This window comes from Bison bison, unplaced genomic scaffold (genome assembly GCF_000754665.1).
Source record: "Bison bison bison isolate TAMUID 2011002044 unplaced genomic scaffold, Bison_UMD1.0 scf7180017864032, whole genome shotgun sequence".
NCBI classification, from domain to species: domain Eukaryota; kingdom Metazoa; phylum Chordata; class Mammalia; order Artiodactyla; family Bovidae; genus Bison; species Bison bison.
In genome coordinates, this window is record NW_011494604.1 from 4,955,219 (window position 1) to 4,983,169 (window position 27,951).

At 36.9% G+C, this 27,951-nt stretch overlaps 1 protein-coding gene across 1 annotated transcript in view; it reads left to right on the plus strand.

Moving 5' to 3' along the window:
* PAK2 (p21 protein (Cdc42/Rac)-activated kinase 2) overlaps nt 1-27,951 on the plus strand; it is a 91,127-nt gene that overhangs the window by 33,158 nt on the left and 30,018 nt on the right. Inside the window, exons 2-6 of the mRNA XM_010834347.1 lie at nt 9,424-9,631; nt 23,982-24,082; nt 24,411-24,558; nt 26,090-26,121; nt 27,058-27,165. Coding sequence (XP_010832649.1) covers nt 9,445-9,631; nt 23,982-24,082; nt 24,411-24,558; nt 26,090-26,121; nt 27,058-27,165 — 576 coding nt within the window. The 5' untranslated portion in view covers nt 9,424-9,444. The remainder of the gene's footprint in view (nt 1-9,423; nt 9,632-23,981; nt 24,083-24,410; nt 24,559-26,089; nt 26,122-27,057; nt 27,166-27,951) is intronic.

The window sequence follows — 27,951 nt, forward strand, 5'->3', positions numbered from 1 at the left end:
TTTAACTTCTATGGAGAGTACATTATGAGAAACGCTGGGCTGGAGGAAGCACAAGCTGGAATCAAGATTGCCGGGAGAAATATCAATAACCTCAGATATGCAGATGACACCACCCTTATGGCAGAAAGTGAAGAGGAACTAAAAAGCCTCATGATGGACGTGAAAGAGGAGAGTAAAAGAGCTGGCTTAAAGTTCAGCATTCAAAAAACGAAGATACGGCATCCAGTCCCATCACTTTATGGCAAACAGATGGGAAAACAATGGAAACAGTGAGAGACTTTCTTTTCTTGTACTCCACAATCACTGCAGATGGTGACTGCAGCCATGAAATTGAAAGACGCTTGCTCTTTGGAAGAAAAGCTATGACAAACCTAGATAGCATATTAAAAAGCAGAGACATTACTTTGCTGACAAAGGTCCATCTAGTCAAAGCTATGGTTTTTCCAGTAGTCATGTATGGATGTGAAAGTTGGACTATAAAGAAAGCTGAGCATCAAAGAATGGATGCTTTTGAACTGTGGTGTTGGAGAAGACTCTTTGAGAGTCCTTTGGACTGCAAGGAGATCTAACCAGTCAAACATAAAGGAAATGAGTGCTAAATATTCATTGGAAGACTGGTGCTGAAGCTGAAGTTTCAGTACTTTGGCCATCTGATGCAAAGAACTGACTCATTGGAAAAGACCCTGATGCTGGGAAAGATTGAAGGCAGGAGGAGAAGGGGACAACAGAGCATCAGATGGTTGGATGGCATCACCAACTTGATGGACATGAATTTGAACAAGCTCCGGGAGTTGGTGATGGACAGGGAAGCCTGGCATGTTGTAGTCCATGGGGTCACAAAGAATTGGACATGACTGAGCAACTGAACTGAACTGATAAAACTTAAATTTTCAAATGAAAGTTAGAATTTTAGAAAGCTTGTATTTGCTTTCTTGAGTTTGAGAATTTCCCAACACCTAGACTTTTCTGGTGAGATTAGTGGTGATATTAATGAATGTGATTTTATTTTTATTATATAATCAAATGTGTTAACATTGGAATATCTTAATAATTGAGCCAGTATTTTCCAAATAATCAATTCATGACATTACAAAACGGATAAAAGATCCATTCCGGGACTTCTCTGGTGGTCCAGTGTCTAAAACTTCATGCTCCCAATGCAGAGGGTCTGGATTTGATCCTTGGTCAGGGAACTAGATCCTACATGCAGCAACTAAAGATCCTGTACGCCACAACTGAGACCCACTGCAGCCAAATAAATATTAGAAAAGAAAAAAAAGATCCGTTCAAAGAAAAACCAATGGGTTTAATGTAAACAGGGTACAAAAAATTTATTCCTGTGATTTCAGAGTCCATAGCCAACCTTAAGAAGGTCGAGTTTGGTGTAGTATCAAGAATGTTTACAGTTATCTGAAAACTATTAAAATGCTCCCTTTCCAGTTGCATATCTGTGTAATACCAGATTTTCTTTATATATTCCAACTGAAACACAACACAACAAATTGAATGCAGAAGGAAATATGAGAATCCAGTGTCTCTACTAAGCCACACATTTGAAAGATTTGCAGAAATGGTAGCTAATGCCACTTTCTCTATATATTTTCTTTTGGAAAATGTTATTTTTCATGAAAATGTTATTTAAATGAAATAAGTATTTAAATAACTTATTTTATTTTCTCATTTGAATATAGACAGCTCTAGCTCACATAAACAAAAATTGAGATTTGCAGTAATTTTTAAGTTTGTGAAGGGATCTGCCAACTAAGGTTTGTTTAGTTAAGGCTGTGGTTTTTCCAGTAGTCATGTATGGATGCGAGAATTGGACTGTGAAGAAGGCTGAGCACCAAAGAATTGATGCTTTTGAGCTGTGGTGTTGGAGAAGACTCTTGAGAGTCCTTTGGACTGCAAGGAGATCCAACCAGTCCATTCTAAAGGAGATCAGCCCTGGGTGTTCTTTGGAGGGAATGATGCTGAAGCTGAAACTCCAGTACTCTGGCCACCTCGTGTGAAGAGTTGACTCATTGGAAAAGACTCTGATGCTGGGAGGGATTGGGGGCAGGAGGAGAAGGGGACGACAGAGGATGAGATGGCTGGATGGAATCACTGACTCGATGGACATGAGTCTGAGTGAACTCCGGGAGTTGGTGATGGACAGGGAGGCCTGGCGTGCTGTGATTCATGGGGTCTCAAAGAGTCGGACACGACTGAGCGACTGAACTGAACTGAACTGAAGGGATCTTGAGACCAAAATATTTGAGAACTGCTACGTTGAAGAAACAGAGTGGCTTTTAATATTCATGTGTTGAAAACAGATGTCGGTAAAAGATGTAACCTAACTTAAATATGTATGTGCTGCTCATTCCCAGTAGATTATGAACTCTTGGAGAAGAATTTAAGTCCTCTTTTCTTCAACTTCTTGCGTAGACGCCTATAAATAATATCACAATAGGAATAGCATTAATACTTAATGTTCGTCAGTCTTTCAGTCGTGTCTGACTCTTTGCGACCCCATAGACTGCAGCACGCCAGGCTTCCCTGTCCTTCACTATTTCCTGGTATTTGCTCAGACTCATGTTCATTGAGTTGATGATGCCATCCAACCAACTTATCCCCTGTTGCTCCTTCTCCTCGTGTCCTCAGTCTGGCCCAGCATCAGGCTTTTTTCCAAGAAGCTGGCTCATTGTATCAGGTAGCCTGTATTGGAACTTCAGCATCACTCCTTCCAGTGACTGTTCAGGATTGATTTCCTTTAGGATTGACTAGTTTGATCTCCGGAGAAGGCAATGGCACCCCACTCCAGTACTCTTGCCTGGAAAATTCCATGGATGGAGGAGCCTGGTGGGCTGCAGTCCATGGGGTTGCTAAGAGTCGGACACGACTGAGCGACTTCACTTTCACTTTTCACTTTCCTGCATTGGAGAGGGAGATGGCAACCCACTCCACTGTTCTTGCCTGGAGAATCCCAGGGACGGTGGAGCCTGGTGGGCTGCCGTCTATGGGGTCTCACAGAGTTGGACACGATTGAAGTGACTTAGCAGTAGCAGTAGTAGTTTGATCTTCTTGCAGTCCAAGGGACTCTTGAGAGTCTTCTTCAGTACCACAGTTTGGAAGCATCAATTCTTTGGTGCTCAGCCTTCTCAGATGGTGAAAGCATCTGCCTGCAATGTGGGAGACCCAGGTTCATTACCTGGGTTGGGAACATCCCTGGAGAAGGAAATGGCAACCCACTCCAGTACTCTTGCCTGGAAAATTCCATGGATGGAGGAGCTTGGTAGGCTATAGTCCATGGGATCGCAACGACTGAGCGACTTAACTTTGTACCTTTTGTACAGCCTTCTTTATGGTCCAGCTCATGTCCGTACATGACAACTGGAAAAACCATAGCTTTGACTATACGGAAAGGCAGAGTGATGTCTGCTTTATAATACGCTGTCTAGATTTGTCATAACTTTTCTTCCAAGGAGCAGCCGTCTTTCAATTTCATGGCTGTAGTCACCATCTGCAGTGATTTTGGAGCCCAAGAAAATAAAGTCTGCTGCTATTTCCATTTTTTCCCCATCTATTTGCCATGAAGTGATGGGACTGGAACCATGATCTTTGTTTTTTGAATGCTGAGTTTTAAGCCAACTTATTTACTCTCCTCTTTCACCTTCATCAAGAGATTCTTTTAATTCCTCTTCGCTTTCACCCTGCAGATGACATGGTGCTGTCATCTGCCTCACTAGCTGAGGTTATTGTTATTTCTCCTGGCATCTTGATTCCAGCTTGTGATTCATCCGGCCCAGCATTTCACATGATGTACTCTGCATAGAAGTTAAATAAGCAGTGTGACAGTATACCACCTTGGCATACTCCTTTCCCAATTTTGAACCAGTCCATTGTTCCATGTCTGGTTCTGACTGTTGCTTCTTAGTCTGCATACAGGTTCTCATGAGGGAGGTAAGGTGATCTGGTATTCCCATCTTTTTAAGAATTTTCCACAGTTTGTTGTGATCCACACAGTCAAAGGCTTTAGTGTAGTCAGTGAAGCAGAAGTAGATGTTTTTCTGAAATTCTCTTGCTTTTTCTGTGATCTAGTGGATTGGCAATTTGATCTCTGATTTCCTCAGCCTTTTCTAAATCCAGCTTGTACATCTGGAAGTTCTTCATTCACATACTGTTGAAGCCTAGCTGGAAGGATTTTTAGCATTACTTTGCTAGCATGTAAAATGAACAGTTATGCAGTAGTTTGAATATTCTTTGGCATTACCCTTCTTTGGGATTGGAATGAAAACTGACCTTTTCCAGTCCTGTGGCCACTGCTGAGTTTGGCAAATTTGCTAGCATGTTGAATGCAGCACTTTGACAGCATTATCTTCTAAGATTTGAAATAGCTCAGCTGGAATTCCATCACTTCCACTAGCTCTGTTCATAGAGATGCTTCCTAAGGCCCACTTGACTTCACACTCTATGATGTCTGGCTCTATGTTAGTGATCACACCATTGTGGTTATCTGGGTCATTAAGTCCTTTTTTGTACAGTTTTTCTGTGTATTCTTGGCATGTCTTAATTTCTGCTAATTCTGTTAGGTCCTTGCCGTTTCTGTCCTTTAGTGTGCCAGTCTTTGCATGAACTGTTCCTTTGGTATCTCTGATTTCCTTGAAGAGATCTCATCTTTGCCGTTCTGTTGTTTTTCCATGTTTCTTTGCATTGATCACTTAACAAGGCTTTCTTATCTCTCCTTGCTATTCTTTGGAACTCTGCATAATCCTTATCAGGTAGATAATTCCTTTTTAAAATTGAGATATAATTCACATATCTGAAATTACCACTTTAAAGTGTGCAATTCAGTGGTTTTAACATATTCATAAAGTTGTTTGACCATTACTAATGTCTGATCCCAGAATATTTTCATTCCCCACAAAGTCACATCCCATTCCCCTCACACCCTAGCATCCACTAATATACTCTCTACCTCTGTGGATTTCCCTGTTCTGAACATTATATATAAATGGAATCATATAATTTATGATCTTTTGTGTCTGGCTTTTTTCATTTATGTTTTCAAGGTTTATTTCATGTTGTAGCATATATCTGTTTCCCTGGTAGCTCAGTTGGTAAAGAATCCACCTGCAATGCAGGAGACCCTGGTTTGATTCCTGGATCAGGAAGATCCCTTGGAGAAGGGATAGGCCACCCACTCCGGTATTCTTGGGCTTCCCTGGTGGCTCAGATGGTAAAGAATCCACCTGCAATGTGGGAGACCTAGTTTTGATCCCTGGTTTGGGAAGATCCCTTGGAAGAGGGCATGGCAACCCACTCCAGTATTCTTGCCTGGAGGATCCCCATGGACAGAGGAGCCTGGTGGGCTACAGTCCATGGGATCGCAAGGAGTTGGATACGACTGAGTGACTAAGCACACACACACACAGCATGTGTCAGTACTTGATTCCTTTTTGTGGCCAAACAGTATTCCTTTGTTTGTAATATAGGTAAGATATATTTTGTCTTTCTGTTCATCTATTAATATTTTTCTTTCCTCTTTTGGCTTTTACAATTAATGCTGCTGTGAACATTCACATGTGCATTTTTGTGCAGACATATGTTTTCAGTTCTCTCAGGCATATACTGGAAGTGGAATTGCTAGGTCATATGGTAGGTTAGTCTATATTTGACTTTTTTGAGGAACTTATTTATTCCTTTTTTAATAGGGTTCTTATTCTGGAATAATTTTAGATTTACAGAGAGATTACAAAGATAGTAAATTTCCTGTATAACTATCACTCATCTTCCTTTGATATTAATGTTGCGTAGACATAAAATGTATTTCAAAGCAAAGATGCCAACACTGATACATTACTAAGTAAATTCTAGATTTTACTTGAACTTCACCAGTTTTTTCACTAATGTCTTTTTTTTTTTTTTTTAATTCCAGGATATCACAGTGTCGTGTCTCCTTAGATTCCTCTGTTCTAGGACAGTTTCTCTGTCTGTTTTTCATGTCCTTGACAGTTTTGAGAAGTATTGATTAGGAATTTTGTAGTGTATCCCTTAATTTGGGTTTATCTGATTTTTTTCCCCCATGATTAGACTGAAATTACGGGTTTGGGGAAGAATACCAGATGTGAATTGTGCTCCCCATCACATTAGCTCAGGAGATGAGTGATATCCTTGTGACTTATCACTGGTGATCTTAACCTTGATCCCATGGTTAATGTCAGATTTTTCCACTGTGTTATTTTCTCCTTTCCACACTCTATTCTTTGGAAATGAGTCACTAAGTCTAGCCTACACTCAGGTGGAGCAGGAGGTTAAGTTCTAACTCCTAGAAGGGAATGTATCTCTATATGTGTTACCTGGAATTCTTTTGTAAGGAAGATTTGCCCCTCCCCCATTTTATTTATGTATTCAGGTTTTTGTGTCTATATGAATGATGTATATTGATTTTATACTTTGGATTATAATCTGATATTAGTTTATTGATTTTATTGCACCAAACATTCCAGTATTCTAGTATTCTGGGAACTCTTTCTTATGCCCTTTTGACATATGCCCTCATCCTTTATAAATACTTCGTTATCTTTTGACAGTATAAGATACAGTAGACTCATCTTGTATAATGTTTTCCCTGTCTAGGTCTAGAACCAGCCATTTCTCCAAGAAACTCTGAAGCACAGCTTAGACCTAAGGTCACACACTTAAGTAAACGGTAGAACTAGGATTCCAACCAAAGCAGTCTGATTCCACACTTAGGCTCATAACCATACTCCCAGAGAGCACGCAGCGGAAGGCACACTGTCAGTTTTCAGTCATGTTCCATTTATGAGCCAGTCTTAAGGATAGAAGTTGTAGTCAGTTTACAGTTAGTAATTATTGTGCTCAGTTTTATATTTTTTATAAATATAAAAAATACATTTTTTAACCACAGCTATGATGATTATAATCAAGTTTGAAAACTACTTCTTAATCACAGATGGCGACTGTTAATGTTTTGGTGCATTTTCTTCTATAAATGCATGCAACTGGATTTTGGAGTTTTGTTATATTATCCTGGGTTTTAAATTTAACTTTTGTAAGTAGGAGCAATTCACAGTGTAATCAAAATCTCAGTGTGTAGTTTCCATATTGTAACTAATGATTAAGATAAAAGCAGGCTTGTTGTTCAGTCGCCAAGTTATGTCCGATTTTTCATGACTCCATGGACCACAGCACACCAGGCGTCCCTGTCCCTCACCATCTCCCGGAGTTTGCCCAAGTTCATGTGCATTGAGTTGGTGATGCCATCCAGCCATCTCATCCTCCGTAGTCCCCTTTTCCTGTCCTCAATCTTTCCCAACATTCAGGGTCTTTTCCAATGAGTCACCTGTTTGCATCTGGTGGCCAAAGTATTGGAACTTCAGCTTCAGCATCAGTCCTTCCAATGAATATTTGGGGTTGATTTCCTTTAAGATTGGCTGGTTTGACCAATACAGTATACTAATGCATATATATGGAATTTAGAAAGGTGATAATGATGCCCCTATATGCGAGACAGCAAAAGAGACACGGATGTTAAGAACAGTCTTTTGGACTCTGTGGGAGAAGGCGAGGGTGGGGTGATTTGAGAGGGTAGCATTGAAATGTGTATATTATCATATGTGAAGTGGATCGCTGGTCGAGGTTTGGTGCATGAGACAGGGTGCTCAGGGATGGTGCACTGGGATGACCCTGGGGCATGGATGGGGAGGGGGGAGGGGGGTTCTGGATGGTGAACACATGTGTGCCTATGGCTGATTCATGTCAATGTATGGCAAAAGCCAGTACAATATTGTAATTAGCCTCCAATTAGTAAATTAATTAATTAAAAAGAAAAAAAAAAAGATTGGCTAGTTTGATCTCCTTGCTGTCCAAGGGATTCTTAAGAGTCTTTTCCAGCACCATAGTTCGAAAACATCAATTCTTCAATACTCTGCCTTTTTTGTATAAAAAGGCAAAAAAAAAGGATTAATCTGTTTTGTCTTAATGTTTGGTCACATCAAAGCTGAACATCTGTCTTGGTTTATCAATTCATCAAGTAATCCACAGGATGTGACTAGTTTGGTTTGGAAGAATCATCTGACTGTATGTTATCTACACTGCCTTCTTAGATAGCGATCACCCTCATTTCTTTGATCACCAGGAGTTGAATTTCACTTCAGACAGTCTTTCTCTTTTCTCCACCTGGTTACCTCCATAAATGTTTATTTTCCCCTTTACCTTCTTTCTCTTTTGTAGGCTGAAAAATAACTGTTATATGACATATAAATTATACAGTAGTGCTTTGACCTACTCCTGTCAAGGAAAACAAAAGCTATAAAATTTGGAGTGGAATTAGGTATAATTCTTCATCCCTCAATTCTTCTCAAATGATATCTACTTTTCTTCACATACTAGCATTTTAGACTAAAATTTTTTTTTAATTATTTTTAATTTTATCTAAAACCAGTTGCATTCTTTTCATTGTGCACATACAAAGTTTTGTTGGCTTACATGTATCAAGTTGTGTTATTTTCAAATTAGGATCTAACTGCCAATCAAAGTCTTATTTAGGAGGATATTGTGTTATTTCCTAGTGGTACAGTTTGGTATCAGAACTCATAAGTTAGGCATCTCTTCTCTTTTACTGCTGATTTTAAATGTGTGTAATCTACTTTTCTTAAAAGACATAAAATAGATGTGTATAAGTATATGTGAACAAAGTTGACATTTCCACTTTATTAGCCATGTGGATAAGGAGAGTAACTTGATGGCCTGGACAGGGCATCATAGGCTGACAGAACCTTGGGGTTTGGCCAAACTCTGGATTTACTTTTGTCAGTGTTTCCTGACTTGCAGAGGCCTAACGTATGTAGTTAGATGTTCAAATTTTCAGAGAAACCACATACTGTTCCAGTGGCATGTTCTGGTACTTTACCAAAGTTTGTATGGGGGTTAAATTGTAATCACAAGGCTAGTGAACATGAATCAGATTTGGAGGCTATTTGTTGGTATTTATTAATTAATAGCAAGCGTTCTGTCTGCTCTGGAAGTGAACCTGTCAGAGACATATATCCTATTATTGCCTGGTCAGAACATAGTCTTCTTGGAATTTTTTTTTTAAGACTCCATGTTATCTGTCTGTTCATTGGAATACTTAACTTACTATTCAGTTGATATTCTCTGATATGTCAGTGTCATCATGCTTTCCAAAAATTATCTTAGTCCTCTTTTTAACAGGATATGACTTTTCAAAGATCTCTTAGCTCCCCGTTTACCAACTTTGTTAGGGGAGATTGCCTGATTGCAGCCAATTTCATCCTTGTTTTATAACTTTAAATGGATAACTTTTTTTAATTTAAAATTGAGGAGGGGATTCTTACTGTCTTGTGTTTGTCCATACTATTTTTTACCTTGCTGTTAACTGTATTTTTTGCCTGTCTGTTTCAGGCCGTATCATAATTCCGAATCATGTCTGATAACGGAGAACTGGAAGACAAGCCTCCGGCGCCCCCAGTGCGAATGAGCAGTACTATTTTTAGCACTGGAGGCAAAGACCCTTTATCAGCCAATCACAGTTTGAAACCTTTGCCTTCCGTTCCAGAGGAAAAAAAGCCCAGGAATAAAATCATCTCTATATTTTCAAGCACAGAGAAAGGTAAGTAGCTACTGTGGTTTCAAGAGTCTCAGTTACTGTGTTTTGGTTTTGGTGTTTTTTTAATTAAATATAATAAGCTGATATCTTTTATGGTGCAAATGATAAACATACAATTGATGGTAGTAAATGGGCACTATTAGGAAGGCTAGTTTGGGACTTCCCTGGAGGTCCAGTGGTTAGGACTGTGCACTTTCACTGCTGAAGGCCAAGTTCACCTGGCTGGGGAACTGAGATTCTGCAAGCCACGCTGTGCACTCAAAAAAAGAAAGAGAGGTTAGTTTATTTTAAACTGTAATAGAAAAGAATAAAACGAAAGTTGTTGCTCATCCTGCTTGTTCAGTTCAGTTCAGTTCAGTTCAGTCGCTCAGTCATGTCCGACTCTTTGTTAGGTCCAGTGAATTTCTGTTCTCTCCTTCGTTTTCTAAGACTTGGACCATAGTTCATGGCTTCCCAGCTTTAATGCAAATCATGATATTTGAGAAAGACTTAATAGAAGAATGGAAGTATAGAGTCTACAGTCTCCTGTCTCCAATCTCAGGAGGTAGCTTTGGTTTGGAATTAAGAGTTTTTCTGACTTTTGAGTAGTACTGATAATGTCTTTTTATCATGTATTCTATAACACCCTCAGATTCTTCTGGGCACCACTCAGTAATCAACATACTAATAAATCTCCCATAAACAAGAGTTTAGTCCAATGTTTCTCTTCCTCAGTAAGGTTGACATTTGGGAACAAAATAATGCTTTGTTGCAGGGGTGTGCCTGGCGCACTGTAGAATGTTAAGCACTATTCCTAGCTTTTATGTGTTAGATGTTAGAAGTAGCACCTCCTACCCAGTAGTAAAAACTGAAAATTTCTCCAGACATTGCTAGATTCCCCAATGGGGCAAAGGGCCTCCAGTTGAGAACCACTGGTCTAGTCACGCAAAATGGGATAAAGGGTGTAAATTGTCTACATAAGTTGAATTCACTATTTTTGTTTTGGTGTCAAACTAAGGAAATAACTTTCGGTTTTCAGAGCTTTATGGATTTTAGAATTTGGAGAGGGGGGATTCTCAGGTGACGGTAGGTGGTAAAGGGTGGCCTTCCAGGTGGTAAAGAACCCACCTGCCAATGCAGGAGACATAAGAGACATGCGTTTGATCCCTGGGTCATGAAGATACCCTGGACGAGGGCACAGCAACCTACTCTAGTATTCTTGCCTGGAGAATCCCATGGACAGAGGAGCTTGGGAGGCTGCAGTCCATGGGGTCACACAGAGTTAGACATGACTGAAGCGACTTAGCATGCATGCAGGGATTATGAACTGGTAATGGATTGTAGAATCAAGGTTAGAGATTACTTTATTGTACTAAGCATGGCAGTATGACACTGACAGCTAATAAAGTGGATGTAAATATATTTTTCCACTTGTATGTGTAAGTTTACATGGAGAGGTAAAACAGTGCTTTGTGTATAATAATAAATACATTTAATTTGAGTTGAAAATACATAAGCAGTGAAAATTGGAATGAGATGATATAGTTAATATGGAATCAAGTCTTAGAGAATTTAGATGCACAGGCAGGATATAATTGTTGAACAGTTGGAAAACTTCATTTTAATGTATATCTCTAAATTTCCTCTTATTTTTAAGATTTCATGGGTGTTTGTAACTGAAAAGACTCTTGGAGGTATGCTTTTAAAATTAATTTAGCAGAAGTGGTAGCATGTGGATTTGGCATGTTTGAGAATGAAATATGTACATACTTAGACTGAGTGAAGTGCAAGTTAAAGGGGGAAATTGGGAAATGAACCAAAAAGAAAGCATGAGAAGAGGCAGAAAGAGTGGATGTATTGGAGAGCACTAAATCTTCCATGGTAGTATGTCAGTAAGAAAAATCTAAAAATGGCACTGGAAACACAGTATTTATAATTAAAGAGGTTAGAAAAAAAATGTATGGAGGTTAGTACCAGAAGAAATTGCTCAAAGGGTGGAAATTACTTGCCTGTGGAGAGCAGAATACAAAATTGGGGTAGAATGCTCACAATAGGTTAGAAGGTACTTGGGGACAGCCTTGGAAAGGGGAAAAGAAGAGTACAGAATGAAAGAGAAAGTGTGGACAGTCCAGCATTTTGGGTAAATGGTAGCGTGGTAGGGCTTGTGAGCAAACTGAACATGTATTTACATAAATGCAACAGAGCATTTCATCAAAAACCAGTTGAAGCAGTCTTCACGAGCTCACCTGGACATCAGTTTTGGTTTTGCTTTTAACTTTTTTAATACCTCAGATAATTCTGATGTGCATCTAATGTTAAAAACCACTGCAGTAGTGGGTTATGAAATACATATAGTGAATGACACTAAGTGAAATGGAGTATAAATGGAGTTATTGCAAAAGTTGCACGAAACTTTTCAGTTGTGTGTTCATTGAGTCAGGATGTAAAATGTATTGATTGGTGTGGGTCCTGGCCAAAGATTTAAAGATTTAGCAGTAAAATTGCTGGGTTAAAGGGTATGTGTTCCTGTGTTTGACTTAATTATGTTTAACAAATTACTTTCTAAAGTTTTGGTTTTTTTTTTTAAATGTTCTTTCTCACAGAACACATATGTTCCATTGTTGAACATCTTTGCAGATTCTTGTATTATGGGATTTGATTTTTGCCAATTTGGGAGGTGTGCAGTGGTATCTCATTGTGGTTTTAATCTGGATTTCCCTGATGACTTGGGAAATTGTCTGTCCTATGTTAATTTACTACTCATTTGTGTTTTCTATGACGTACCTTTTAGTCCAGATTTCTGTTGTTTCTCTTAAACATTCATTATAGTCTATATACTAACCTTTCATCAACTGTGTGTTATTAAATATAGTTTTCCAGGTTGCAAACTGCCTTTTCACCCTTTCAGTGGTATCTTATGAATATAGATTATTAATTTTGGTGTAGTTAAATCGATCAATTCATTTTTTAACTTTGTGTTTTAAGAAATTTTTGCCATACTAGAGGTGATATTTTAATAGGTTTTAAAAAAAAGTTTTACAATTTAAACTTTTAACTATCTGGATTTGATTTTTCTGTCCCTGTAAAGGGAGATCTGTTTTCACTTTTTTTTTTTAACCCAGTGTCCCAGATCATTTATTGAAATTTTTATCATTTCCGCACTGACCTGTAGTATTAGCCATTATCTGTCAGCTTTCCATGCCAGTATCTGTTTCTGTGTTTTCTTCTGTTTATTGAATTGACTCATTTGTCTGTACCTACACTAATACTATATAATCATTACAGTTTATAGTTCTTAATACCTTATAGAGCGAATCTGGTACCAGGTGGTTCTTCAGGATCTTTTGACTCTTCTGTATAAATTTTACACTTTGCTTATCATGTACTTTAAAAAATAAAAACAAAACCTGTTGATGCTTGGATTAGAATTGCCTTAAATTTATAAAGCAAGTTGGTGAGAGTTGCTTTCAACTTTGTAGTTGAGAGTAGAACATCTAGAGTCGCTGGTGTAGCCCATTTACAGGGAGATATTTAGGAGTGTGTAATTTTCAGTTAGACTGAGAGAAAAAAAGAGGAAATGTTGGAAGGGTAGGGTGCGCTTTGATTCCTCCTACTCTTGGGGCTCTTCTCCCTTTCCAGCTCAGCCTCCCAGGAAGCTAACACCTCTGGCAGGGCCTTGAGGGATTGGAATGAGGGTTAGAAATGTGATATGTATGCACTTTCATGCTTGTGTGAATACAGAAATCTATCTGCAGTTGCATTCTCCTGCCTGCAGCCTCTCTCTAGTTTTATGCTAATTGCTTTTCATCTTTGGGCATTCCTTGCAGATTTTGTTCCATGATGAACATGGTGTAGGAGGGGAGAGCTACAATATATGCTTGGTCTATCATATTGAAACAGAAGGATACAAGGGAAAAAACTGTTTTTATTTTTAAAAATTACAGTGACCTTAAGATCTTTGCCAGCTCTAATATAAAGCCTGATCTAGAGATATTAATTTTATTTTACTCAAACTTACATCCCTTATTGTTGTCCTTACTAAACAGACAGCTAATATTTTTATATAAAAAAGACTTTAAAGTATCTTCAGTTATTCATTATTGGTTTTAATCAATGTCACTGCAAAAATTAAGAAAATTAGAAATTATACATTTTGTATAACAACTTGACTGAAGAAATCTTTTTTTCATATCCCTGCTAATTTTCATAACTCACTTTGTGAGTTATCAGAGACTCCTTGATAAGCAAGGCAGATGGTGTCCCTGCCATGATGGTACCCCTGCCATGATGGTACTCATAAAAAACTACAACATATAATTACAAACTGTGGAAAGTGATAATCAGGATAGAATAAAATGTCATTTCTGGGAAGGCTTCCTAAAGAAGTGATGTTACAGCTGATGACTAAAGGATGAGTAAGTGAAAATAGGAGAATTTGGGTAATTAAAAACTGTGTCCTATGCTTAGAAAAGCGTTTCAGTGGCCCAGCACATTTGTGGAGCTGAATACAGTCAAATGTGATTTGAAAGCAGAGAAGAAGAGAAAATAATAGCATGGTGTATGCTGGAAACTCAGATAGCAGAAGAGGCTAAAGAGGTAAGCAGGGAGCAGGTCATAAAGGGCCTTGTAATCCATGCTACAGAGCTCACATTTTACCCTGTTTCCTGGGGAACCATTACAGAAGTTTAAACAGGAGAAAGACCTGGTCACATTTCTGTCTTACATAGGCAAGACTAGTAGTGTCTAGAAAATAGATTTTGTTGGAGGTCTAACACTGAAGTTGGAGACTAGTTAGGAGGATTTTGTAGTAGTCCAGGTGAGAAATAGGCTTAACAAGTCGAGTAGTTTTGATAATGAAAATGGCAATGAGCCATCGTCTTTGCTTATCTTTAAAAACTCTATTCATTTAGCTAGTGTTGAGTGGTATGTGTGTTTATAAACTAAAGCAATTTTCATGTCTAATTATTCAACCTATATGCACTTTCACCTCTAGTTGATTTTGAAGATGAGAGGCTTAGAAGTGTAAATATTCTTTCTGGTCTAAAGATGTAATTCTGAGATTAGTAATAGTAGTCCATACGCCTCTGCCTGTTGCGTAGAGAATACTCTTCTACTTGATGGTACAAGTTAGGTCACCAGTTTGAAGTTGTTCTGGATCAAAAGAACAAAGGGGTAATCACTGATTCTGTTAAATAGAAAAGTCTTCCTTTTAAAGAAATGGAGGATTTTTTAGTTTTAGACTCTAGCCCAAATGTAGCCTATAAGGTGTTGCCTCTTAGGATGTGGTAGTAGCATACTTAGGATCTTCTGTGCAGTACATCACTTGGGGTTCCCACCTCTTAGCTGAAGGATGCTGCCTGCCTGCTTGTTTTACTGTCTCATGAAGTTGAAAAATAGCTCCAAGAATCTTTTTTTCTCCAGTACACTCCAGTAAGATGTGCACTTTCATTAAAAGAAGTTTCTTTCCCTGGTCCATTACTTCCCATCAAGTGACCCAGTTGCTGGGTGGATGTCCTGCAGATAGATGATTGTGGGTTTTCTTGTTGTTGGTCCTGTAGATCTTGGATTCCAGAGTTATAAAACAGTGATTCTGTTTACATAGAAATAACCTTCCAGCATATTGTTTGACTTGAAACATGCTTCAGTATCTTTTTCTTTTAGATAACTTTTTAATATTCTTTTTTTCTCCTATTAGAACTACTAACATACAGGGAGTGTTTGTGTGTATGTGTTATATTAAAACCAATTAAACAGATGTTTAAGGTATTGTGCTTTTAAGTTCTGCTTAATCATTTTCACTCCTTTCCTGAAATTCATTAGTCTGTACTCCTAATATTAATATATAAGAAACTTTATATTAATTATCTCTAAATTTTTCAGCATTCCCAAGTTGAAAAATACTTTAAAGGTGCTAAGTCTGACTCAGTTTAGGAATTCACCCCTGAACCAATATAATTGGCTGGAAGTGTGTGGGATACTAGGGCTGATGTGGCTTGAATAAATGCCTACCTTCGACCAGTCATCTGTAATCAGGATCATATGAGAAAATAGCATTTTTCTCAACTACATACACATCAGAAGTGGAATGCTGAGCAGATTTTTTAAAAAGAAGAAACAAATATTTTTATAAAGTGCAAAAAAATTGTGTGTTTTTCTGTCCACAATTCACAGCCATATAAAAAGTCAACTGTTGGGACTTCCTTGGTGGTCCAGTAGATAAGACTTCACACTCCTGATACAGGAGGCCTGGGTTCAATCCCTGGTCAGAGAACTAAGATCCCTCATACCATAAATAAGTCTGTGTGCTGCAGCAGAGACCCAGTGCAGCCAAAATAAATAATAATAATTTAAAAAGTCAACTCTTAGTTTATAGTTGATTAAAAAATAATTTCCTCCTATATGCAGGATGCCAGGTTAGAAGTCGAAGGGCATAAATCAAAAAGTAGAGAGCATGACCTGAGATTATCCACTGCCTAGTAGAAATGAGCAATATAACTGTGCGTTTCAGTAAAGGTAGTATAATTTATATTAGACTTAACGGTTGCATTTCCCTCTGGTCCTTTGCACAGCCAATATGCCCTGTCCTCCTACCATAGCCTATTAGGAGAATCTTCTGGTAAAACATGGCAGATTGACCACATGCACCTATTTACTGTCCCTCCCCAGACATGACTAAAATGAGAGTAAAAAAAAGAATTATTTTTTCTATCACAAGGGCAAAGAGAATGAGAGAGGAGACGGTAGTATACAAGAGATTTAATACATATTTGGAAGAGTAAAGTGGAGAAGCACTAACTGACTAAGCAGAACAGAGGAAGACATTAATCCTAAGCATTTGTAGAAGGGAATGTTTATAAGAAGTGAACCAGTTCCCTTTGTAAAAATCTCAGAAGCTCAGGATTTAGAGGTACACAGTGGTGTGTGTAGGGGAGTGGGGGTTTGTGTAATACATAGGGTGAAAATGGAGAATAAGTTGATTATCTATTGGGTTGGCTGATATCTATGGGGTTAGTTTGGTTTTTTTCTGTACAGTGGCTTTACTGGTGCTTAGTGACCTCTAACTTCATTTGAAACAGTTTTCTTGGATTGTATTGTGACAGCTGTCACATCAGCATGCATTTAGAAAAACTTTTCAAGGGCTTAGCTGGTAGTCCAGTGGTTAAGAGTTTCCCTGCCAATGCAGGGAACACAGATTCCATCCCTGGTCCAGGAAGATCTCACATGCCTCGGCAACTAAGCCCGTGTGCCACAACTACTGAGCCAGTGCTCTAGAGCCTGCGAGCCGCAACTACTGAAGCCTGCACACCTAGAGCCTGTGCTCCCCCACAAGAGAAGCCAGCACAGCGAGAAGCCTGCACACAGCAACAAAGACCCAGTTCAGTAAATAAGTAAATTATTAAAAATAAGTAAATAAGTAAATTATTAAAAATTTTTTTAAAAACCTTATCAAAATTGGTGAATTTTTATGTAGCCATTTTAATATTGAAAATGGAAAGAAAAAAGCAACATTTTTGGCATATTATGCTTTATTATGTAAAGAAAGGTAAAAATGCAACTGAAATGCAAAAATTAGATTTGTATAGTATATGGAGAAGGTGCTATGACTCATCAAACATGTCAAAAGTGGTTTGCGAAGCTTCATCCTGGAGATTTTTTCCCTGGACAATCATCCGTGGTCCTATAGACCAGTTGAAGTTTTTAGTGATCAAATTGAGATATTAATTGAGAACAGTCAACATTGCATCTTATGGGAGATAGCCAACATATTCAAAATATCCAAATCAAGTGTTGAAAATCATTTGCACCAGTTTGGCTATGTTACTTGCTTTGATGTTTGGGTTCTATGTAAGTTAAGTGAAATGAACCTTCTTGACCATATTTCTGCATGCAATTCTCTACTTAAACATAATAAAAGCATTTCATTTTTAAAATAAGTTGTGAAAGTGGATATTGTACAAGAGTGTGAAATGGAAGATTGTGGGACAAGCAAAATGAACTACCACCAGCCACACCAGAGGCTGGTCTTCATTCAAAGAAGGTGATATTGTGTATATGGTGGGATTAGAAGGGAGTCCTCTATTATGAGCTCCTTCTGGAAAACCAAATTACTAAATCCAACAAATATTGCTCCCAATTAGACCAACTGAAAGAAGCATTCGATGAAAAGTGTCCAGAGTTAGTCAACAGAAAATGCATAATCTTCCATCTGGGTAACAAAATCCCATGTTTCTTTGATGAGCATACAAAAACTGTTGAAGCTTGGCTGGGAAGTTCTGTTTCATCGTCTGTGTTCACCACTCATTGTACCTTCCGATGTCCCATTTCTTTGAGTCTTTGCAAAATTCTCTTAATTGAAAAGATTTTCAATTCCCTGGAATATTATAAAGGTACCTAGATCAGTTCTTTGCTCAAAAAGATAAAAAGTTTTGGGAAGATGAAATTATGAAGTTGCCTGGAAAATGGCAGAAGGTAGCAGAACAAAATGATGAATACATTGTTCAATAAAGTTCTTGGTGAAAATGAAAAACGTGTCTTTTATTTTTACTTAAAAAAAACCAAAGGAACATTTTGACCAACCAACATATAGGATGTTTTGAAGGCCCTCAGGGCCCCTTCTTTATTCCACAGTCATGAACTCCATCCTCTGGAAGAACAGAAAACAAAATGATATATACATTTATTTGAGGAGAATTAAATCTGAGAGGCTCCTTATTGTCAGAGGAGTCAGAAAGAGGTATAGAATGAAAAAAGCAGATTCAGGAAAGGTAACATACTGAACTCTTCTTCTGCCCTGCTTTTAGAGCACTTGTACTTTGAGTCAAAGCCCTCAGACAGAGACTGAAAGATTTTTCTCTGGATAAACAGAATGTCCTGGGGAAAATATTTTGGATACTCTGCACACATCTTTAATGAAAACGCTTACTTATCTCCAAGTTAACTTTTTAAATACTTTTTGTGCAAAGGATCAGTAGCTATCTTAACCCAGTTCTCTCTGACATCTAATGAGTCATGATGGGCCCGTATCTTTATCTCCTTTTCCTTAGGCCTCAGGAGGTTCCTTCTGCCCCTGTGTTTTGCTTAGAAGAGGACAGTTTTTAAAGCTATAAAAAACCCTTAATATAAGAGTTCAAAACAACAGGGGATAAAACAGGAATGTAGAAGAAACAGCCAGGGAAAGAACCCAGCCTATACACACACAAACTATATGATCTTCAAAGAGAAAAAGTGCATCCGCAAAATGGGAAAAGTATTCTCAGATAAAAAATGGTCAGAGAACAATGAGAAGTAATTCTTAGAATATCAGCAGTTAGGATTACCAGTGTAAACAAAAGAGCAATAGTCAAAGGATTAGAAGATAGTCAAGAAAAATTTCCCGGTTAAAAGTTCAAAGATGGAAAATAGGAAAGAAAAGATAACACTTACAAGATTAGACCAAAATGCCCTGATCTAACTATAATAATCAGCTCACTGATTCATACCTAAAAGGATCAAGTGTTTCTAAACTCTCTCCTATATGTGTAGATAGCTAAGAATCACCTATCTATGTCCCAGAACAAAGTGCACAAATATTTATTTATAGGAATACAAAAATACCTACACCTATCAAGGAAAAAAGTCAATGTTTGGTACCTCGTTGACATTTTTCAGGCATGCAAAAACCCATAATTAGTACAATCCATCAATTGAAATCAATCCTAAAATGACACAGATGATAGAATTAGTAGACGTGGACATTAAAGTGTTAAATAATTATATCCATATGTTGAAGAACCCAAATGAAAGATTCAGCATATTAAGAAGCAAAGGGAGAGAGAAAAAAGAACAAATCAAAATTTTAGAGTTGGAAAATATACTGGACAAAACTAACAATAGACTAAGTATCACAGAATAAGATTAGTGTATTTGAAAACCATAGCAACAGAAACCATCCAAAGTAAAATTTAGAGAAAAAAGACTGAAACAAAAGTGAATATCCATGGGACAGTTTCAGGCAGACTAATAACTGAAGTCTCCAAAGGAGGGAAAGGGGAGACGTTAAAAAACAACAAAGCAAGAACTTAGAGATCTATTGTATAGTACAGGGAACTCTACTAAGTACCCTGCAATGACCTGTATGGAAAAAGAATCTAAAAAAGAAGTGGAGATGCACTTTGGTCTACACCTGAAACTGACACAGCATTGTAGACCAGCTATCCTCCAGGAAAAGTTATTTTTTAAAAAACTTTAAAAAATGGCGGATTCCCTATCCCCCAAATTTAATGGAAACTATAAACCCACAGATTCAAGAAGTTCAGTGAATTCTGAACGAACACAGGAAAAATGATGAAAACTACATAAAGGCACATGATCATTGTTTAAAATCAGTGGTAGAAAATCTTAAAAATGTCCAGACCTTAGGCTCAATTGTCTGTGAAACTGAAACTGCTCTAGAAAAGTAGGAGTTTTTAAAAAATGCTCGTTGTTATAAACAACAACAACAACAAAAACTGTCAGAAAGAAAAGACACATAGAGGAAAAAACTACAACAGACTTTATGTAAGCAACAATGCAGCCAGAAGATAAGGAGCAACATCTATAAAGTACTGAAAGAAAAAAAAATTGTCAGCTTAGAATTGTGTATCCTGTGGAAATACCTTCTAAAACAGAAGGGGAAAGAAAACTTTTAAATGTATAAAAGTTGAAAGAAGTTAGCATACCTACACTGTAAGAAATGTTAAACCTAATCCTTCAGGCAGAAGGAAAACGATGCCAGATGGAAATGTGCATCTGCATAAAGAAATGAAAATCATTGGAAATGGTAAATGTTTTTTCTTACCTAAATTTTTTTAAATGATGATTGACTTTTTAAGAAATGAAGCACTGATACATGCTTTCACATGAATGAACCTCAAAAGGTAAAGTGAAAAGAGTCATTTGCAAAAGACCACATATTGTATAAGAAACAGCCAGAATAGCAAATCTTCGGAGGTAAGGAGTAGATTAGTGGCTGTTCAGAACTGGGACAGAGGCGAAGGGAGCAACTGGAAGTGATGACTAACGTGTACAGGTATTTCTTGGGGATGATGATGTTCCAAAGCTATGTTGTGGTGATGATTGCACGATTCTGTAAATCTACTAAAACCCAGTAAATTGTATAACTTAAGTAGGAAAACTTTATGGTATATAGAAAATTATAGCTTAAAAAAACAAAACAGACAAAAGGTAATTATAAAAAACAGTTAATTCAAAAGAAGAAGGAAGTGAAAACACAGATTAGAGACCATTAGAAAACAAAAGGATGATGGGTTTAAACCCAGCTGTAACAGTCATATTAAATGTAACTGATCTAGACACCTCGTTTAAAAGGCAAAGAATAACATTGCTAAAGCAGACCTAAGTATATATGAAACCTATAAGAAATCCACTTTAAAAATATAAAGTCACAAAATAGGTTAAAATAAATAATTGTTTAAAGTATGCTAACAGTGAAAAGAAAACTGGACTGGCTATGTTAATGTCAGACGAAGTAGACTTGAGACCAAGAAATATTTCTCTAAATAGTTAAAGACTGAGGAATAAGTTATTTTATAATAATAATAGGATATATTCATCAAAATGGTTTAACAGAACTAAACATTTATGCACTTAATAGAGTTTCAAATTACATGAAGTGAATAAAGAATTTCAAGAAGAAATAGACAAATACATTACAGTTGCAGATTCTAATACACTGCTCACTATGATTGATAGAACAAGTAGAAAATTGCTAAAACTATCAACGAACTTGACCAGTTTATAGAACATTCCATTCTTTTTAAGTGAGTGTGGAACATTAGCCAGGATATCACATTCTGTGGCCATTTTTAAAGTTTCAATAAACTTAGGAAGATTCAAATCACAAAGTAAATCCTATGACCACCATGCAATTAAGTTAGGAATTAGTTCTCACTCAACAGAAAAGATCTCTGGAAATATTTGGAAAGTAAATAAAAACACTTCCAAAGAAATTAAACATATTTAGAAATTAACATATTTAGAAAATATGTTAAGCTGAATGAAAATTAAAGTTTAAGACACCAGTATCTGTATGATACTGCTAAAGCAGTACTTAAAGGACGTTTATAGTATTAAACCGGAGAAGGCAATGGCACCCCACTCCAGCACTCTTGCCTGGAAAATCCCATGGACAGAGGAGCCTGGAAGGCTGCAGTCCATGGGGTCGCTGAGGGTCGGACACGACTGAGCGACTCCGCTTTCACTTTTCACTTTCATGCATTGGAGAAGGAAATGGCAACCCACTCCAGTGTTCTTGCCTAAAGAATCCCAGGGATGGGGGAGCCTGGTGGGCTGCTGTCTATGGGGTCGCACAGAGTTGGAGACAACTGAAGTGACTTAGCATAGCATAGTATTAAACATCCATTTTAGAAAAGGAAAATTTCAAATCAGTGGTTTCAGTTAAGACATTTTAATAAGCTAGAAAGGAAGAGCAGGTGAGATCCTAAGTAAGTAGATTATTAAGAAATAATAAAAGTCAGTGTGTAAAATTAGTGAAATAAAAAATGCAGAAAAATCAATGAAATAAAAAGTTAATTTATTGAGAATACCAATAAAAATTGATAAAACATTTGACAAAATCCAATATTCATTTCTGATCAAAGCATTCAGCCAATTTGAAATAGAAAGAAATGCCTTTAACATTTTTGACAAACCTAGCCTGGCATCAAATTAGATGGTAAAATTAATGGCTTTTCCTAAGATCAGGAAAAATTTCCTTATTTCACCTTTCACCACTTTTATTCAGCAGTGTACTAAAGGTTCTAGCCAGTGCAAGAAAAAGAAATTAAAGGGAATCCAGAGTGGGAAGGAAGAAGTAAACCTGTCTTTATTCATCAGCAGCATAATTGAATTTTTTTAGCTAATCCTGTAATGAGCTACAAAAATGCTATTAGAACAAAAAGTAAGGCTTCATAGTAAGGTTCAGGATACAAGATCAATATTTAAGAATGAATTATGTTTTTCTGTACCATCAGTGAACAATTGAAAATAAAAATTTAAAGAACTGTACCATTTGCAATAGCATCAGACTTTTTGAAATACTGTGCCAGAAATCAGACAAAAGCAGTAACAGATCTGTACATTGATAACTATAAAACATTGCTGAGAGGAATGAAAAAAAACCTAAATAAATGGAGAGAGTCACTACTTTCATGGATTAGAAGATACAATATTGTTATTAAATCAGTTCTTCCTAGAATGATCTATAGATTCATTGCAGTCTTAATCAAAATCCCAGCAGACTTTTTAAAGAAATTATCAAACTTACTCTAAAATTCACATGGAAATGCAAAAGACCTAGAATGGAGCCAAACAATTTTTTAAAAAAGAAAAGGCTTATACTATATATTAATAGTTTCAATGCTTATTACAAAACTACAATAATCTAGTCTGATTGACATAAAGAGATTATTGCAACAGAGTTGAACATCCAGAAATAGACTTGTGTATATATATAATCAGTTGATTTTCAACAGTAGTTCAAAATGAGAAAGTGGCATTGACCTTCTAAATAGCAACACTGAGAATTAGAAGAAATCCAGAGGAGGGTGGTATTTTCGATCTAAATACATATACAATTAGTTGAGAGCTATCAGCTAAGGGTGTAGACCAAGAAGAAGAGAACATAGAATACAAAAAGTCAGTTCTAGCACAGCATAAAAGTGAAGGGATGACCTGGGACTAATATCTCTGCCAGAAGTCTTGACATAAATTGCTGCAGAGTAAATAAGAGAATCTGAGAGCAAGGTGGTTAGGTGGAGGAAAAATATGGAACTGATGTGTTTGAATTTATAGAGATAGGTGTGTGGCAGAAATGTAAAAATAATTGGTAGAACCACAGAAAAACTGGGAAATCTTAAAATGTAACAGTTATTAACATCAATAAAAAGGAAGAGTTACACACAAAAAAATGACATGGTCCTTGTAAACTACCTGTTCACATGGTGTATGTTATCCATAATCATAGTAATGTAAATTGCTCTTTCTAGGTAAATACAGAAACAGGGCTCGATAGACTGTTTTCCAAATTGTTCAGTATGTGAAGTGTACTTCTTTATTAATGAGAGAAGCAATACTCTAAGGGACCGTCTCTTCTGTCCTGAGCACTTTTATTTAGGCCTGTTGTTGGGTCAGTCTGTGTTTCTTTAATCAGGACACTGGTTGACAATACCCACCCTACAGCCATGAGATTTCTATGCTTGATTTATCAGCTTCCTATCAGCCAGTGTTTTTAGGGAAAATCTCTTTTTTAGAATAATTTTGTTCCTAATCTGTTTGGGGAAGACTATAAACATGATTACGAGTACCTTTTAAAAGGCTTTTTTTTAATGCCTTCTAGGAAGTAAGAAGAAAGAGAAGGAAAGGCCAGAAATTTCTCCTCCGTCTGATTTTGAGCATACCATCCATGTTGGCTTTGATGCTGTTACTGGAGAATTCACTGTAAGTTTACCTAGGTGGAATGCATTTATAAAGCAGAGCTCAAGCTTTTCCTTCAGGTATTCTTTTCTGTCCACATGTAAACTGAATTCTTAGTGCTTTTCTCTTTGTACAGAAGTGTTTGTGGTTGGATGTGTCCTTTTCCTAGGGAGCTGAGGCTCTTGATTATAATTTGCAACATATATTGATTTAGAAAACTAGACCTTTTAAAATTTAGTCAAACCTGCAATTGTGTTGGTTGATTTGTTTTATATATTTTGTCACTTTGCTCTGGAAATTGGTCTTACTAGAGCAATTCAAAACAACTAATTTCTGAATATCTTTTCATTAGGGCATGCCAGAACAGTGGGCTCGATTACTGCAGACCTCCAATATCACCAAACTAGAGCAAAAGAAGAATCCTCAGGCAGTGCTGGACGTCTTGAAGTTCTATGACTCTAATACAGTGAAGCAGAAATATCTGAGCTTTACTCCTCCTGGTAAGACATCAGACCATGGTAACAGGCTCACTTAACTGGGATTGGAGAGTAAAGATTCTTCTGGAAGAATAAGAGCTAAGCTATGGTGGTTGTCTCTATTTTTTCCCCTGCATAGATCTGCCTTTTGTAAACCAGTAGAGGGCAGCTCTTGTGTACAATATGGAGTCTGGAGATTATATTAATCTCTTAGTTTTGCCAAAAGTGGATATTTTGGCCTTTTGTTTATTGGTTTTTTCTCTTCCCTGCTTTTGAATGAGTTCCAGCAACAGATGGGAAAGAGGCTGATTTGCAGACATGTTCAAACTAGAAATATATTTATTGCTAGTGGGACAGGTTATTTTACTGTATATAAATGCACAGACTTTGAAATAAAAAATGTTTTCCACTCAAAAATTGAAAGCCATCACATGTATAAATATAAGCTTTGGAACTCAAAGAATTTATTCCTCAGATTTGGAATATCATCAGGTAGGAACTGGAGAATAGTGGATTTTTTTTTTTTTTAAGTTCATTTGTTCAAATAAGGACTAGAAAAAAAATCCATACATTACAATCAATTATTGTGTCTCGAATCTCTTTGTTATGTAGGCTTCCTGCCGTTACATTAGCACTCATGCTGTCTTTTCCTTACAGTTTATTTGTTAAAGAATCATTTGTCCTGTTTTCCCTCAGTGTGGATTTTGCTAATTACATCATGGGTTATCATTTAATGTTTCTTTCCCCTCTTAAGTCATACATGTAGTTTTAAGAAATAATATGATTGAGCTAAGATTATACATTTAGTTTTAATTGATTGTACTTATTTGGTTATATCCTTTCAGAACCAATAAGGTCCACTTGGCGTATTTAGACCTTTTTTACGTAGTCTAGTAGTACATCCTTAGCAAAAGGTCACATTTATTCCCAACTGCAATTAGTAAATGCAGTTAAATGAATAATGTATAAATGAATAATTTTTTTAAATTGGTGTCTGAACAGAAAATGGTATGTTTGTGTGTTTGTGTATCTGGGCATTTTAAAGGATAATACAAAATTTGCTGTTCTAACTCCAGAATGAATATTGTGGTATTTAAACTTCATGAACTGTGGTTTTGCCTTCAGGGATTTGCTTTCATATTGATTAAAATTTATGTCAGTAATTTTCCTTTATACAATTACTGTTGGTTTCTCTAAGTTCCTTGATAGGCAGTTTGCTGGAGAAAAATATCATTATGAATAAACTTCTGTTTAGTTTCCAATAAAATTTTTTATTAAGGTATAATTTTATGCTCTAAAATTCACCCACTTGATGTTTACAATTCAGTGACTTTTAGCAAATTTACAGAGTTCCATTAAATTTGAGGTTTATGGTCTTGTGTAAATTCTTATTTAAAAACTGATATTATTTTTCTTAAGTTTTAATTCAACTCAAAATGATACCAGTGTAAGAACATGTCACTTACTTTGCTTTTGTCTGTTCTTCCTTTATTGTGTAAAAGTCATTTTATTTTTTGAATTGTTCACTTAGCATTATTTTCTCTTTTGTATTCAGAGAAAGATGGCTTCCCTTCTGGAACACCAGCAGTAAGTTAATATGTTATTTCTTATAGTTTTTGTTTTAAGTTACCCAAAACAAATCTTAGTTTTTATTTTACTTTCCAAAATAAATTACAGCCTTCAGAAATAACTACTTGATATGTACTTTTAGATAGGTACTTGATTAGTTGAGGAATCTTTGTTAAGCAAATAGAATTTCCTCCAATGATGCTTATAGTAACTAAAACTTACGATTGTTAGAGCAATTTAGTTACTTTTGATAATGTTTTCATGTATAACCATGAATACAAAGAACTTGCCAGCATTTTCCTCTGGCACCGTCTTACCGAATCTAGACTATGGAAATATACTGAAGAATAAGAAGCCTGTCAGAATCTTCCGAGTTGTCTGAGACTTCATCTAAGTTACCATGTAAGCACAAACACCTCCTGCAAATAATAGCTGTTTTATTTTCAGTTCCTCAGTTTGGAGGAAACCATCTCCTGGAGTTATTTGAACACTATATGTAATAACATGTAAAATCCATATCTAGCACCCACCTTGCAAATAATACACTCTGTATAAAGGATAATGCCTTGCTCTTTTGCTTTGTTAGCCAACACTTTTTCTGGTGAATCAGGCTGTTTTAAATAACTGAAAAACTCTGACTTATACAAAGCCCAGTGGATTTTTGTTTTTGGTCTTAACAAATGAAGTGATTGTTTACTTTTTGGGCTTGCTTAAAGGATATAAAATTCTCTATATAGTATTCTCTCTTAAGAATACTTGGTATTTACTGTATACATTTGTTTCATAAACTTTTATTACCTTTAAAAATGATTAGATTAGAACCAGTAAGGTTTTATTGCTTTGAAGTGAGCTAGTAAATATATTTTCAAGTATGTTCAAAAAAGAGATAGTTGTATTTTCATCTATTGTTATGTTTGACTTGTCTCTCTTACTTTGCTTATATGATAAATGCAGCTGAATACCAAGGGATCAGAAACATCAGCAGTAGTAACGGAGGAAGATGACGATGATGAAGAGGCTCTTCCTCCTGTTATTGCTCCACGACCAGATCATACAAAATCAGTGAGTTTCTGATTAATGAACTGGGTTGTGTGTCTGTGCATATGAGTTTTAAAAAATAGCAGTCTGTATTTGATTTCCAGTGGTTTTTAAAAGGGTTTCCCAGTTGGCCTCAGTGGTAAAGAATCCACCTGCCAATGCAGGAGATGATCTCTGGGTCGGGAAGATTCCCTGGAGAAGTAAATGGCAACCCACTCCAGTATGCTTGCCTGGGAAATATCACAGACAGAGAAGCCTGGTGGGCTACAGTCCACAGGGTCACAAATAGTCGGACATGACTGAGCATACATGCATCAGATCAGATCAGATCAGTCGCTCAGTCGTGTCTGACTCTTTGCGACCCCATGAATTGCAGCACGCCAGGCCTCCCTGTCCATCACCAACTCCCGGAGTTCACTCAGACTCATGTTCATCGAGTCAGTGATGCCATCCAGCCATCTCATCCTCTGTCGTCCCCTTCTCCTCCTGCCCCCAATCCCTCCCAGCATCCAAGTCTTTTCCAATGAGTCAACTCTTCGCATGAGGTGGCCAAAGTACTGGAGTTTCAGCTTAAGCATCATTCCTTCCAAAGAAATCCCAGGGCTGATCTCCTTCAGAATGGACTGGTTGGATCTCCTTGCAGTCCAAGGGACTCTCAAGAGTCTTCTCCAACACCACAGTTCAAAAGCATCAATTCTTGGGCGCTCAGCCTTCTTCACAGTCCAACTCTCACATCCATACATGACCACAGGAAAAACCATAGCCTTGACTAGACGAACCTTTGTTGGCAAAGTAATGTCTCTGCTTTTG